Genomic DNA, 16,284 nt, shown 5'->3' with positions numbered 1-16,284 from the left:
GAAGAGGTCATGCACAACTCGGTCTATAAGGAGGTAAAATGCTACTAAGTCATTGAGGAGGAAGAGTTTCAGGCTGCAGTGACGTTACATTGACCAGCTTGGTGTGAAAATGTGAAAAAACTGCAAAACTATTTTCAAAGCTGGGAATTTGAACTTACCATCCCTTGAGTGGAAGTTCATGGCTATAGGACCTATAAAGCATTTAGCTAACTCGCTCTGTGGAGGAGGAAAGCGTGCCGACCCAAGGATGCAAACAGCCTGATGCGGCATCAATCATTGAGACTTCAGGCTAAGCTCTGTGATTTATCCTAAAGTTTTCCTAATCTTACCTGGTGTAGTGAAGTCATTAAGGCATTTTCAATTGGATCCACTCATTTTTTGCATTCATGGTCATTTTTCATCATCATTCATTTTATGTTCTTGTTAATGAGTACATTTTGAGGTTTTAATTACTATTTAATATTGTTGCACCTCGTACCACCTAGCTGGTGACCATGTTTAGTCCCACTGTTAGAGGAACACCATTGATCTGTGAGTGGCGCCATTATGTATGAGGAAGGCCATGGTTCCGCTTTAGGAGTGATTGCTACTGTCATAAGGGGGATGATGCAGAACAAGTATCATGTCTGGAAATAAAGCATTGTGAATTGAATCAGCTGATTTTTTTGGTTTGCACGATCATTTTGTCATCGTCATTCAATTTAGATTTTTCTTCACATAACCATCGAGAGCACTTCCTTGAATTGTAGGTTTTGCAACCTTGATAATCATAGCAAGTCACACTGTAGAAGGTTCAAGCAAGCAAACATTGATTATTGCTGCAAGTGTGTAAGGGAAAATAACCATTGTTAACTATATTTTACCACTTCTCATGTTTCTAAACAGTGTAAGTGCCCCCAGGATAATCGATCCCACAACTTATTGGCTTGTAGAGAACAAACAATTTCCAATAATGATATAAATGTTAAGGGCTGTGCAATTGTTTCACCCACTCATATATTTTGCTAAGCATGTCCTGTATAGCAGTGAAAAACAGTTCAGGCTAGATTATACTAGTTAATGATTTATTGAGACTAGGGAGTTATTCATTTTAGTGTCTTTCAGTCATGTCATCAAGCATAGCATTTATACTAAGACTTGTTGGCTACCTATAGTTGGTTTAGTCAATGCTGTTGTATTGCCTGGAAGATCCACATGCAACTTTATGTTGTTCTCTAATGTGTTAAATTATACATTGAAGTTGAACTGTGGAGTTGTGAATACGAGCACAAGCCAACTTCCTGCACAACAAATTGATTGTTCCAATTGTTATATTGCTCATGACGTCATTTTATGTGTTAGTAAATTTAGTCATCCTTGTAATATTGATATCCTGTAAGCAGCTGATGTCTATTATAAAATTGTGTCTTCTAATATCTTGCATAAGAAAGGTCATTCACCTTGTCGGGTGACCCAATTTGGTTGGGTATTATCAGGTACCATCCGTGAGTATTTCTTTAAGATTAACGCCAAGGTTCGTGGTGCCAGCCTGTAACACTTGTTTGCAAATTTCCCATTCATCCTGAAATGTCACCTGTAGCTCAGTGTTAGCATAAAGTTGATAAATGCTCAAACACATTAAAAATAAATTTGCTAGATTTCCAGACTTGAAACAGCATTATGTGATTTTCATGTGTGAGTACAGTGTTTTGGGTCGCACGGAAATTGCATCCCTCGAGACTTCCAACACATTAAGCTTTTACAAACCCCATCATTTTTTTCTCAATGTTCATAGCATGAAAACTAAGCAAGGAGTTGAGTTAAAGGGAAGTTGTGAATTTTGAAATGGGATATCATTGACTTTTTTGTTTTAGTTGACATTAAATTTCTGCGTGACTTCCTGTCTATTGCTTTAAGTTAAATTGCAATAACAAACAATGTAGTTCAATACAAATAAATAAGAAATGTAGTGTTGCATTTCTATTTAATTATAAGCGGAATCGGTACCGGTTTCCACCCCAATCTGGGTCATCATCAGCCGAATAAAATGCAAAAACAGTGCATAGGAAAATAATAAATTAAAGAGTGAGTCTTTCACAAAAACAGTTGAAGAGGCAAAATATGTTAAAGGGGATTAGCATTGTGCAATTTTAAAACGTAAAATCTAGAAGAAGTAGAAAGTCAGTCACTTATAAGAAGTAAAACGCAATCTTTCGAATAGTAGCACAACACACGCAAAGTGTCTCATAATGTTTACAAGAAGAGGTGTAAAGTTAAATGAGCCAGCATGCATATATTATCAGGCATGAAGTCACAATATAATTTAATGAATATGAAGTCCCAAAATTGTCTACAAATCGAAGACGAATCGCTTGATCAAACGAATTGCTAGCTCCTGAAGATACCAATCTGTAATTGTATCGGTTGCGAAAATGTATATATTGAAACAGGAACGCCCGTACTTCAGTTTTGCGGAGAGCATAGATAACGCCAAGGCGTGTACGGTTCATGCTTTAGAGAGTACGAGATAAGGGTAGTGAAGTACGTTCATATTTAAAGTGGAACTTTCAGTTTATTCAAAAGAAATGCATAGAAATTATATCACCTTTTCCAGACGAATAGTTAGAATGCCCATGAAGATGTGGAGGAGGCGTCGTTCTGCGGCGTCGGCGTCGTCTCCCGTCGTGGGCGTCGGCGTCGTCCCACGTCGTCGGTATTGACGCACAGCTGTTTTCAGCCCTTGATGTTTACGGAGACTCGAACCTGGGGCGGTCGTCTGATGATAGAGCAGCGCGGAATAGTTGTTAAGTTTTGTATTCCACAAAATCCTATGAAAGGAGCAGAGAAATGTAGAACTTTCGCACAGAATGTCAATGGAATCTGTTACGACACTTCTCTACCGCACTGTACTACGAATTAAGGCGAGACACTGTTTGCTTATCGAATAGGTTCCACAGTAAATGGTGTTGGACGCACTTTTGAAAAAAGATGAATTCAAAGTGACAGTTCTGTGAGAATAATGCAATAGGCACTATCGAACTTGAAATAATAAGCAATGAAAATAATTTGGAACTTTCTGAGTTGCGACAGTTTAGTACTTCACTCAGTATCAAAAGAAAATAAATTAAGTTCTTTGGACACAGTCTCTGCACTGTTTGCAATGAGTACATGCAATGTCCTAGCACACGCACACTCGTAGAAATAAATTAAATCTTCTGCGAAGACAGAACGAAACAGTTTATGACAGTCTTATGAAAGAGAACCAAGTTCTGTTACGACTTAGTCTTAACAGAAATCACGTAATTTCTCAGAGGTAAGGTTATCACTGAGGCACAACATTATACGTAAATTTAGACAGTCTTTATGGGGGAATTGACAGTCCCTCGAAAAGAAATGAAGGTACCGTATTCCACGAATCAGCACTGTCCTTGAAAGGAAATATGAGCACAGTTCTGTGAAATGGATTGACACAGTCTTTAAATGAAATGAAGATTGGCACAGTTTAATGCAAGGAAATGTTAACACTGTTTTCACGCGGAGTGATTGACACAGTCCTTGAAAGAAAAGTAGGCACTCTTCATTACGAAATAAAGAGACATTGTCCATAAAAGAATTGTTCAGTCACTAGGACACAATTCTTACGAGATAGCCTAACACAGTCTCTTGTAGAGGAAACAATTAAGCACAGTCTTTATGCCCTAAGTCCTTTAAGCACAATTTCAAAACGTACAGTCTCTTCAACTACACAGTTCACAAACGAAATGAAGTTACACGGCTCGACAGACTGAGAATAAGCTTTCGCTTACACACGAAGTTAGAGTCCACAGAGAAGGCTTTCAACACTAGTATTACTTACTTTCGAACCCCTGTCCTCAGCCAGCCGGACAGAATAACGCACCGTATCACATAGCGAGGCGACTGGTTCACGACGATGTGCTTGCTCACACACACACACACTCTCTCTCTCTCTCTCTCTCTCCCTCTCTCTCTCTCTCTCTCTCTCTCTCTCTCTCTGACATCCAGTACACACTGACTCACGCAAGGCTGGCGACTTCCTTTTATTGCCGAAGGTCGGACGGCGTGACTGTAAATGTGAGCATCTTAAAAAATTCATATCTCGGCCATCCTTCCGCCAATTTTAATGAAAGTTTCGCTAGTGGCATTTATTGTCCCTGCCCACCAGGTGACGTTCTCGAAATTATGAATTAACCTTCCGTTCGTGATGAAATGCTATAGAACCGAAGAGAACCTTCGGTGTGACGTCACTTGGCCTTGGCTGGGAGTCGCTTGCTTGCATGCTGTCCCCCACAATGCCTGCGCGCTCGGCGCTCGTTTTGAATGCATACAGCCGGGTGTTAGCGAGTTCCTCTCAAGAAATACATGAACGCGAATGCTCGCAGGGCGTTCCCGTTTCAAAATACATATATATAATACAATTTAATATAATTGAAGTACGTAAACAGGATCTTGTAGATTCTAAAGAACCGATACAATTACAGACTGGTTCATCAAGCTATTCACCGAGTTCCGTCGGCATTTGAAAGCACAGTGCCGGACATTGAGTGTGTTGCGCTGATCTTCAGGAGCTAGCAATTCGCTTCGATCAAGCCACTCGTCTTCGACTTGTAGACAATTTTGTGACTCCATATTCATTAAATTATATTGTGACTTCGCGCCTGATAATATATGCATGCTGGCTCATTTAACTTTTCACCTCTTCTTGTAAACATTATGAGACAGTGCTGAACTTTGCATGTGTTGTGCTATTCAGAAGATTGCGTTTTACTTCTTATAAGTGACTGACTTTCTACTTCTAGATTTTACGATTTAAAATTGCACACTGCTAATCTCCATTAACCTATTTTGCTTCTTCAACTGTTTTTGTGAAAGACTCACTCTTTAATTTATTATTTATCTATGCATTGTTTTTTGCGTTTTATTCGGCTGATGATTACCCAGATATGGGGTCGAAACCGGTACCGATTCCGCTTATAATTAAATAGAAATGTAATACTACATTTCTTATTTATTTGCATTGAATAGGTTGAAATACATTATTTTTATTTCAATTTAATTGTGTTACAGTTCAATACGGAACATCATGATTTTTATCTTTATTGCTTTAAGGTTCAGAACTTATCTTGTTGATGTTTCAGCTGTTATTGCTAATATGTACAGAAGTGTGTTAATACATCCCGATCACAGGAGAATTCCAAAAAAATTGTGTGGCATAAATCCTCTGATGAAGATATCAAGGACTGTCACCTTACTGCTGTTACATCTTCTGCCCCCTTCCTCGCTACGAGATTTCTAGTTCAACTAGCTGATGAACGCAGAAAATCTTACCCATCTCATCCCCTTCTTTTATATTGACGACCGGTTGACAGGTACTACCTCAGTTGAAGAAGCTAAGGATCATCAATTAGAACGTTCTTTGTATCTCTGAAGTGGATTTCAAATTGTCAAGGATCCCTTGCCAATGTCCCTGTAGATGATAGATAAATCTTGTCAACTTTTTACATGATTAGGAATGAAGTCATTAAAACATTAGGTATTGTTTGGTATCGTAAATCTGATAAGTTCCAGTTACAATTAAACTTGAATACAGCATGAAGTGACATCACTAAGAGAGGCATTTTCACAATCATTAATACCATATTGGACTTTCTTGAATTGTTTGGATGTGCTGTGGTTACTCGCAATCTTATATAGCCACTTTGGCAAGTGAAAAGTATTAAGGATTGTCCGTTAGAGACTATCTGAAATTCGGAGTGCTATGTATTTACTTTTGATAAGAACAGAACCAAATTTGGTACACTGATAGTGCTTGCTTCTGTTTACTGTATTGAATTTAGTTACTTGGAAAATGTCATAACGTTTGCGTTTTTTGTTTTCTAGACATGAGAATGTTGCATTATTGACTGGAGGACACCCTGATGAAAGGCCGACGTATCCCACTAGGAATAAGGTTTCTACCATGCTGAATATTCAAAAACACATACTTAACCAATCGGGTGATAGTCTACATTCTTGTGACTTATGTTATAAGAAGTTTTCTTCTAAGTCGAACTTACGGCCACACATGCGAACACATACCGGTGAGCGTCCACATTGTTGTAGTATGTGCGGCAAGAAATTTTCTAACTCGCAGCATCTTCAAAGACACATGCTTATCCATTCAGGAGAGCGTCCACTTTCCTGTAATGTATGCGGTAATAAGTTTTCCACCAAACAGAGCCTTCAAATACACTCGCTGATACATACTGGTCAGCGTCCACATTCCTGTAAAGTATGCAGCAAGAAGTTTTCGGACTCGCGGAATCTTCAGAGACACTTCATTACACATACTGGTGAGCGTCCAGTTTCCTGTGATGTGTGCGGTAATAAGTTTTACACCAAGCAGAATCTTCAAGGTCACCTTCTTACCCATACTCATGAACGACCACATTCCTGTCACGTATGTGGTAAAACCTTCGCAACAAAGTCGAGTATTTGTCAACACCTGCGCACACACACGCGTCCGTATTCATGTGATGTATGCGGTGGGAAGTCTTCTACCAAGAACAATCTTAAAAAGCACTTGCTTACACATACTGGTTGGCGTTAACATTTTTTGTGACGTATGCGGTTAAATAGTTTCCTGACACATCAAGTTTTCGCCATCACTTGCTTTCATATAATAGCGAGCGTTTACGTTCCTGAGATTGTCGAGCTTTCGGCGACATTTGCTCACACACGCTGGTGAGCGTCTTATTCCTGTTACGAATGTGGGCTTAAGATTTACACTAGTAATCTCTTGGACAGTTCGCTCTAAGGCATACTGTAGGTCGCCTACATTATTGAGAACGACGTCGTAAGGGGTTTTCATAAAAAAGGACGTGTAGTTAAGCAATTGTCTATACACACAGTAGATCTTGCGTGAAAATGACAACGCTTATTTGAAACTTACTTATCGTCGCCATAAGACCTATCTGTGTCGGTGCGACGTAAAGCAACTAGCCAAGAAACTTACTTACACAGCGTCCACTTTATTGTATTCCATGTGGTAGTAATATTTCTATGAAATTTAATCCTTGAGAACACTTTCTCTTTTGCATATTGATGAGCGCCCACATTTTTGTAACGTATGTAGTAAGAGGTTTCTTCAAGAAAGCTAACTGGATATAGTTTCTGAACTTGCAAACACTGGAGAGTTTTAACACCATGTGGTGAATGTGGAAATGAGTTTAATGTGTGTGTATACATATATATATTTGGAAAGACCTTTGCATCCATACTGTATGTCGCCCGAACTGACGTAAAGAATGTTGTGAAACGTTTCTTGAAATAGGGCACTTGATGAGCAACTGCTTAAAGATATTTTAAGTCGCCGCACTCTTGTGGTGAACCTTTCCCTTACCTCTCATCTTCAAACACACCTTCTTACTCACAAATTTGTGAGGAATGTGGTAGTATGTTATTCAAGAAATCTTATCTATTAGCTTTATCATTTAGTCTTTTTCTAGCACTTGCGCAAAGTGCCAGAAAATCTCTCGGGCCCGTCCCGAGAATTGACGTACCTAATCCTGGCCAAGACGTTGAGAAGGTTATTTCCCGTGGTTTAAGTTTCGAAGCTCTCACTACGTTCATTTCTTCGATAAATACCATTATATTCAATGATGAAATTGACGATTTTGTGATAACAAGTAATCTTAAATCCAACAGCTAATTTATTGAAGGACAAGAAGAAGACAACGGAAATGCTACTATAGTTCATTTTGTCTTAGAAGTGAAGCTTCCACGGTGTGAAGAATTATTTAATTTAATTTCCGAGTTGAACCGTGTTGTACTTGTACGCATATCACGTACAGTTTGCCGACGTTTGGAGTACATTGCAGTATTCTTTGTCAAGGCGACTGAAATACCCCTACTCGATCCGAGGTAATCAGTCTCCCAGGCAGAAATTACACTACTAGAGTGGCCTTGATCTTGGCCTTTTATATCCTAGCCTTTCTGGCTGACGTAAGCCCTGGCTGTCTCGCGAGACTTCTGGAAAGTATATGTCACAGCCAGGTAGTGGCGGCTTGCCCGCGCTGTTATGTAATGGGGTTGCGGCCCGTGTGTTAATGTTGTGGTCTGTATGTCTTAAACTATGAATGATAAGCATCCAAGAATTACTGATTTTGTATCCTTCTTCTAAATTTATGTTGTTCGGATGTTTCTTGATTTCGATCACCTCGCGGATTTTCCTTTCCACATTCCAAGGGATAGCTGCTAGGATCCTGGTCTTGTCAAATGATATTCCGTGCCTAGTTTCGTAGGAATGCTTGGCTACTGCTGAAATATCTGTGTTTTGGTTCTTGGTGTGGCGGATATGTTCTTTTAGGCGGGTGGAGATCAGACGTTTTGTCTCACCTACATAACAAGCTCCGCAGCTACATTCAATGTGATACACTCCAGGGGCCTGTAATTCTGTTGTGTCTTTTACTGGTGGTAGATAACGGGCTAGCTTACGGTGAGGTTTATAGATAGTTTTTATATTGTATTTGTTCAGTATCTTGCCGATCCTGTCTGTAGTGTTTTTAATGTATGACAGTATAGCTGTTTTCTGGCGGGTCAGAGAAAACAACGGGAAAGAAGAAATGAACCGCCAGAAAACAGAGATAATGCCATACATTAAAAACACTACAGACAGGATCGGCAAGATACTGGACAAATACAACATTAAAACTATCTATAAACCTCACCGTAAGCTAGCCCGTTATCTACCACCAGTAAAAGACACAATAGATTTACAGGCCCCTGAAGTGTATCACATTGAATGTAGCTGCGGAGCTTGTTATGTAGGTGAGACAAAACGTCTGATCTCCACCCGCCTATAAGAACATATCCGCCACACCAAGAACCAAAACACAGATATTTCAGCAGTAGCCAAGCATTCCTACGAAACTAGGCACGGAATATCATTTGACAAGACCAGGATCCTAGCAGCTATCCCTTGGAATGTGGAAAGGAAAATCCACGAGGCTATCGAAATCAAGAAACATCCGAACAACATAAATTTAGAAGAAGGATACAAAATCTGTAATTCTTGGATGCTTATCATTCATAGTTTAAGACATACAGACCACAACATTAACACACGGGCCGCAACCCCATTACATAACAGCGCGGGCAAGCCGCCACTACCTGGCTGTGACATATACTTTCCAGAAGTCTCGCGAGACAGCCAGGGCTTACGTCAGCCAGAAAGGCTAGGATATAAAAGGCCAAGATCAAGGCCACTCTAGTAGTGTAATTTCGGCCTGGGAGACTGATTACCTCGGATCGAGTAGGGGTATTTCAGTCGCCTTGACAAAGAATACTGCAATGTATTCGAAACTTCGGCAAACTGTACGTGATATGCGTACAAGTACAACACGGTTCAACCCGGAAATTAAATTAAATAATAGTTCATTTTAGTTTTATGGTGATTACAAAGGATACATATGCAGGCAGTTCTCGCTGTTTTGTTGATAAAGGCAGAACAAACTAAGGAATGTGACCCAGTTGGAACTTCTGTAAATGTTAGTTACATGTTACATTTTGCTTGCGTTATTGAGAATCGTTAAGTTCATTTTTAGAAATATTGATAACATAGATATTGTACCAGTAAAAGAGCCCGACATTAAGATTTATTTTCAACGCAAGCATGGAATAGTTCTCAGGGCTAAACTGGATGAATAATAGCTAGGGCCTGGTACAGGAGGCAGGGTCCTATCTACAAGAAAAGTTTGAATCTGATCTGATAAGAGTTTATTCATGTAATGCATATTAAATTGCATATCACCTCTTGGTAGATGGGGGTTGTCTTCCATATTGTCCTTTAATTGGCCCGGGTCTCCAGCTCAACAGGCCGCACCGGCTGGAACACGTCCCAGAAGATGCCCAAGTACTCCGTCAAGGTGCGGACGGACCTTCCCGATGCTCGTGATGACCTCCGCTGGTTCCTGACGATGTTGAGGGTAATCACATTACCCAAGTATAACGAGGTTGATGCCCACAAAACTCCGAAAATGTGTCCTTCGTCACTCGCAGCATTTATAAGTCAAAGTTCATGAAAACCTTAAATAATTAGTTTTCTCACCACTAGTAAAATCACTAGTCAATGTTCATAAAGACTTTCAAGAATTCACTCTTTAACACTCATGGAAATGACAAGTCCATGTTTATGAAGACTTTCAATAATGTTATAGTTCACCAATGGCAAAAATTGCAAGTCTTTAAGTAATCACAGGCAAAAATCACAAGTCTATGCTCATGGAAACTTCGAATAAATTTAGAGTCATAACTCGTGAATATTACAAGTCTTTGAATAATCACTGGCGAAAAGTTAAAGTCCATCACTGGTAAATATTACAAGTACATACATACATACATACATACATTATCATTATAGACTGTTATGCCTTTCAGCATTCAGTCTGCAAGCCTCTGAGAATTTACTAAACGTCGCCACAATCCTCGATTTGCAACTAGTGTTGTGGCCTCATTTAGTTCTATATCTCTTATCTTTAAATCGTTAGAAACCGAGTCTAACCATCGTCGTCTTGGTCTACCTCTACTTCTCTTACTCTCCATAGCAGAGTCCATTATTCTCCTAGGTAACCTATCCTCCTCCATTCGCCTCACATGACCCCACCACCGAAGCCGGTTTATGCGCACAGCTTCATCCATCGAGTTCATTCCTAAATTAGCCTTTATCTCCTCATTCCGAGTACCCTCCTGCCATTGTTCCCACCCGTTTGTACCAGCAATCATTCTTGCTACTTTCATGTCTGTTACTTCTAACTGAGTCCACCCAGCTTTCGCTCCAGTAAAGCAAAGTTGGTCTGAAAACAGACCGATGTAAAGATAGTTTCGTCTGGGAGCTGACTTCCTTCTTACAGAATACAGTCGATCGCAGCTGCGAGCTCACTGCATTAGCTTTACGCCACCTTGATTCAATCTCACTTACTATATTACCATCCTGGGAGAACACACAACCTAAATACTTGAAATTATCGACCTGTTCCAGCTTTGTATCACCAATCTGACATTCAATTCTGTTGAATTTCTTACCTACTGACATCAGTTTAGTCTTCGAGAGGCTAATTTTCATACCATACTCATTGCACCTATTTTCCAGTTCCACGATATTAGACTGTAGGCTTTCGGCACAATCTGCCATTAAGACCAAGTCGTCAGCATAGGCCAGACTGCTTACTACATTTCCACCTAATTGAATCCCTCCCTGCCATTTTATACCTTTCGGCAGATGATCCATGTAAACTACAAACAGCAAAGGTGAAAGATTACAGCCTTGTCTAACCCCTGTAAGTACCCTGAACCAAGAACAAGTCTTGAAAAAAATCACTGGAGAAATTTTAGAGTCCACCACTCGTAAATAGAAGAATTCAGAGTTCCTCAACACTCGTAAATATTACAAGTCCCATTTATAAAGACTTAGAAGAATTCAGAGTTCCTCAACACTCGTAAATATTACAAGTCCCATTTATAAAGACTTAGAAGAATTCAGAGTTCCTCAACACTCGTAAATATTACAAGCCCCATTTATAAAGACTTACAAAAATTCAGAGTTCCTCAACACTCGTAAATATTACAAGTCCCATTTATAAAGACTGAGAAAAATTCATTCTTCAACACTCGTAAATATTACAAGTCCCATTTATAAAGACTTAGAAGAATTCGTTCCTCAGTGAGACTATAACACCTTAAGTGCCACATATGCAGTGAAAAAAGAATCCATCCAGGCCATTCTTTCTTTTTTACTATAGAGTATTAATTAGCGCATCTTATTACAGTAAAGTACCTTTTAGTCATCTTGGGCCAAAATTGTAGTCATAACATTGTGTCGAAATTGTGGTGACACACTGGTCTCACGCGGCCACTGACACTACCTTCCAGCTGTATAAGCCGCGTGAGACCAGTGTGTCACCACGTATCCTAGCACAGTTTTCACCTTCCTGACACACTGGTATACGTCTGTCTCATTAGCTGATGATCTACTAAAGAATAAAACTCATATCTTTGGAACATTGAGATCTAACCGGAAGTATAATCCAACCGATGTTACTTAAAGCAAGTTAGCAAGAGGAGAGACAAGAGCCCGTGAAAGTATCACTGGTGTGGTTGTTCAGAAATCGCATGATAAAAGAGACGTGTCAATTTTGACAACTAAACACACTGGTGAGACGGTCGCTATTCAGAAGAATGCAAAAGTCACGGAGTGTTATAGAATATAAAAAATGCAATCCGTACATTCATTTACCAGATCTTAAAAAGAGCTACAGTACTTCCCTGAGACGGGGAGTAAAATGGTACAGAAAAATGGCTATTGAGATATTGATCGACACAAGTACAGTAAATGCCATATATATTTCAAATCAACTTGGGAATGAGAGTATATCTGTTACCCAGTTCAAAGAGGACATTGTTGAACAGTTAACAGGTACCAGTATCAAAGATCTTCACATTCCCCAAGTACCAAAAAATGGGTATTACCCCACCGACTGGATGATGTAGGCTGGCAGGGAAGACGAAAATGAAGTAAGTGTTATGAAGAGATCCATCGGGAATCAGGAAGGCAATATGCCATGAAGAACACTCAGCAGTTTAAGTTCAAATGATCAGCCTTTGAAAATTTCTTCTGTTTGGACTGTTTCTTCAAAGTGCACAAATTTGTAGTGTGATTGTGAAACACAGTTTGAATTATATTTCTTCAGAAAGTCTCATTTGTTATACTTTAAATTCATATGCAAGGAGTGTGCCACTTTGTGGTGTGATTGCGAATGAGATAAAAAGTTACAAATATTTTTTCTAGAAAGTTCATGTAATTTTTAAGCCCTATGTTTTCAATTCGTCTATAGACCCTGATATGAGACAATGAACAATGAGTACACTGTACAGTACAATCTTTTGTTATTTGTATACGACACGATCTGAAAACAATAAAAAATGTCATCATAATGTATTTGTGGTCGATATATTACAGTGACGTCCAGGCTACGTTGTGCCACATCGGACTCGCAAATGAACAGGCCAAGAATAGATTCATGACGTACTGGCCACCTACGTTCATTTAACATACGTTTACATGTCAAGTGTGATGACAGTATGGCACCACGGGGCCTGAGACTTGGAGAGTGCGCGTGAGTCCAAAGCGACTGGCATTAAGCTATGTGAGTCAACGTTGGTCTCACGTGGCACTCAAGGTGATAACCACACGAAGATAGCTTCCGACGATAATGGCAGCGAGTAGAGCCACGCTGACTACTCGACTGTCACTGACTGACTGAGATATCAGGCTATATTGAGCCTTCCTTATATTTGGTTTGGGGACGTCTACGTCACATATGCCGTGAAGCTGGATATCTCCTGAATCCCTCGACGGATTTTCTTGAAATTCAAGCATTGCGACGTTCATGTCATTCCCTTTACAATGACATGTTGCTCATGTCGCTACCACAATTATTATAGGTGTTTTAAATTTTTTTCATCAAATGTTCCGGAAGATGTGACGCTTGAATCTGGAACATACGAGTTCAGGCCAGCGGCACGTGGCATGACAGGCGGGTGATCTAACTAACCCCTGCAGCTACGTCACGCATACAGCTATTCTCAGCTTGCTTGCTCGTCCCGCTGAATGTAAACAAACCAGGCTTGCACGGAGTAATACGCGTGATGATTAAATACAATTATCTCTCAAAAAATATGCATGTACAGGTCGTAACCGGTACAATATATTAGTACAAATTGTTTGCCACAAATTTTTATATCTAAATGTTATGCTGTTTTTTCAGCGGACATTAAGTTTCTTGTGGAGTCGAGTAATCTAAAATATTTTCAGGGAATTGGCATTATGCCATTTTATTTCAAATATTTTTAGATCGATATCAATCACTAAAATAGTATATATAGTTGTTTTATATTGTGTATATCAGCCTTAGCCCGATCGTTCATGTTATGGTTTTCACCCTATTGTTCTAGGTTTAACTCGCTCTGGCTAAGGCCAATCCATAGCGATGTGTATAATAGTAAATTTTCTCAGTCGTGTTACCAGTCCAGTAACTCACGTGTCAGGCCGCAAATTTCTCATATATACTGCTCCTTGCGGCTGATTTCCACCTCTCCAGACGTCATCTCTCGTCCCAATGCATTGCTGCTGCTCGCCTGCATTATGGCATCCCAGGTAATCTCCCTCAACTTAGGCGGGTTTTATGATATCACAGTCGCTCATGGAAGTACAAATTAATATTGTATTGGCAGAATTCTTATTTGAAATATTCATTGAGCCTCTCAGTATATCTGTATATCATTGTTTCTGTGTACAATTGTGTCTCTGTTACTATGCAGGTATGGTTTCTTGTTAATAAATATATTTTTCTCAGGCTAATTATGGATTCCAATTTCTAATGTAATCACTCTTCAGTGTACTATATTGCCTGAAGTACGGAATTTTGCCTTCTCGCCTCTTCCTTACAGCGGTCTCAATATCACCTTTCATCAATATTTAAATTGGATCTTTATCGTATCTAGGTTGCTCTTCTCTGTTGTTTAGTTCTCAATTTTGCCTCAAACTTCTTATTTATATTATTATTTCGTTCCACAACTACGACAGATTCCGTCTTCCTTCTTCTACATTGACATATTCAATGCGATCTTATTTTCTTTAAGTAAAGAATGAATTAGTTTCAATTCTTAAAGCTATAACTGTTTCATCTTAATGTTCCTTTGCATGGCTTTTATAATCCTGCGGCTTTTAAACTTACATTGATCTGAGTTTTGGTGACAATTTTTATGTATTTGTACTGCCTGAAGTTGCCGTGCACCATTTTTCTGGCCCATTTCCTTTCGTATAAGCGCCTAGAATGTAACGTAATTGTACATTTCACCTCTCAGTTACTATTTATAATGTTCTTCAATGGCCTCAAGGAGTTGTTGAGACTGAATTGTGTTCCATGGTCACTTAGTATTTTCTCTGTCTTTCCCATTCTTCCTATTACGTAACGTTGCAGGACTTGTTTTGAATTAGCTCTTTGTGTAGGTTGCAATGCTGTTTATTTGGAAAATACATCCATAGTTACCACGATAAATTTTCTGCCTTTCTTGGTTACGGGAAACGTTCAAAAATATCAATTTCGTATATTTGTTTCGCTCCTGATGACAATATAGCCACTAGGTAGTCTGGTATTATGTTTCCTCTTTTGGCATATGTCACATGTCCTGACAATTCTGTTGCTTTTAGTCCTTCCAAGTGAATCTTTCTAGTATGGTATGCAACCCCGATGTCCAGTAATTCGGTGGGTGTGCCATATTAAATTATTTTGAGGTTGGTTGGTAAAACAATTCGCGCATTACTTTGGTTCCTGTCTGGATACCTGTTCAGCCTTCCATTTATCATCGTATACTGTAGGTCTGTATCAACTGTGACTCTTCGGTCTGATCATCCAGCCCGTTTATAATTTCAGCTGATTTTATATCTGCTCTTTGTAGTGTACCTATTTTCTGAAGTCTATATGAGAGATTTTTCAGCCCGATCATCTAATTCTATCTGATGTATCAATTTCTATTGTTCCTCCGGATTTCTGCTTAACGCATCTGCTACGACATTATCCTGGCCCCTGCAATACTCTATTTTTAATTGATGAACAAGATGAAGCTCTTTATGCGTTCACTTGCCATTGCGGTGTTTAAACCAAAAGTCAATGCTTTGTGTTCTATTCGTACGATTTCTGGATATCCACTTATTATCTTAGACCATTGTTATTACGCATACACTATCGGTAACAGCTTCTGCTCCATTGTAATATAATGCTGCTTATGCTTCGTTAATTTCCGACTTGCGAATGCCAGGTATGTTGTCGTATCCCGGCCAACAGGTGAGACGCCGAGCGGTGAGTGGAATCACCTGATGGCTAACAACAGTACTAAAAACGAAAGGGATATAAGATGGTAATTTATAGGCGTTAGGTAAGTTGGTTGTTAAGAGTTGAAACTCATATGATTTCCTATATATGTGCGTATATTGACAGATGATGTACAAAGAATATACACGCACAATTGAAGTCGGTCACGTATTGTGACGTACTGGAACTAGCCTTCCTCAGAACGGCTACTCCAAGTAAATGCAAGTGGACTCTAAAGCATTAGAGTACCACTGAAATTTTAAGCGATGTTAAAAACAGAGTATCGTGAAATCTCACAGAGATTCCTCAAGCTTTAAGTTGCCAACTACGATAAAACCCAGAAGAACTCGGGCTTAAGTCGAGAATCAAAGTATGAATG

At 39.4% G+C, this 16,284-nt stretch overlaps 1 protein-coding gene across 1 annotated transcript in view; it reads left to right on the top strand.

Annotated features, from left to right (window-relative positions):
- LOC137502919 (zinc finger protein 558-like) overlaps positions 1–7,212 on the top strand; it is a 66,689-nt gene extending 59,477 nt beyond the window's left edge. Inside the window, exon 4 of the mRNA XM_068230119.1 lies at positions 5,878–7,212. Coding sequence (XP_068086220.1) covers positions 5,878–6,586 — 709 coding nt within the window. The 3' untranslated portion in view covers positions 6,587–7,212. The remainder of the gene's footprint in view (positions 1–5,877) is intronic.
- Positions 7,213–16,284: the final 9,072 nt, after the last annotated feature.

Source organism: Anabrus simplex, chromosome 13 (genome assembly GCF_040414725.1).
Source record: "Anabrus simplex isolate iqAnaSimp1 chromosome 13, ASM4041472v1, whole genome shotgun sequence".
NCBI lineage: Eukaryota > Metazoa > Arthropoda > Insecta > Orthoptera > Tettigoniidae > Anabrus > Anabrus simplex.
Note: the sequence above shows the minus strand (reverse complement) of the source record. Positions and strands in the feature narration are given on the sequence as shown.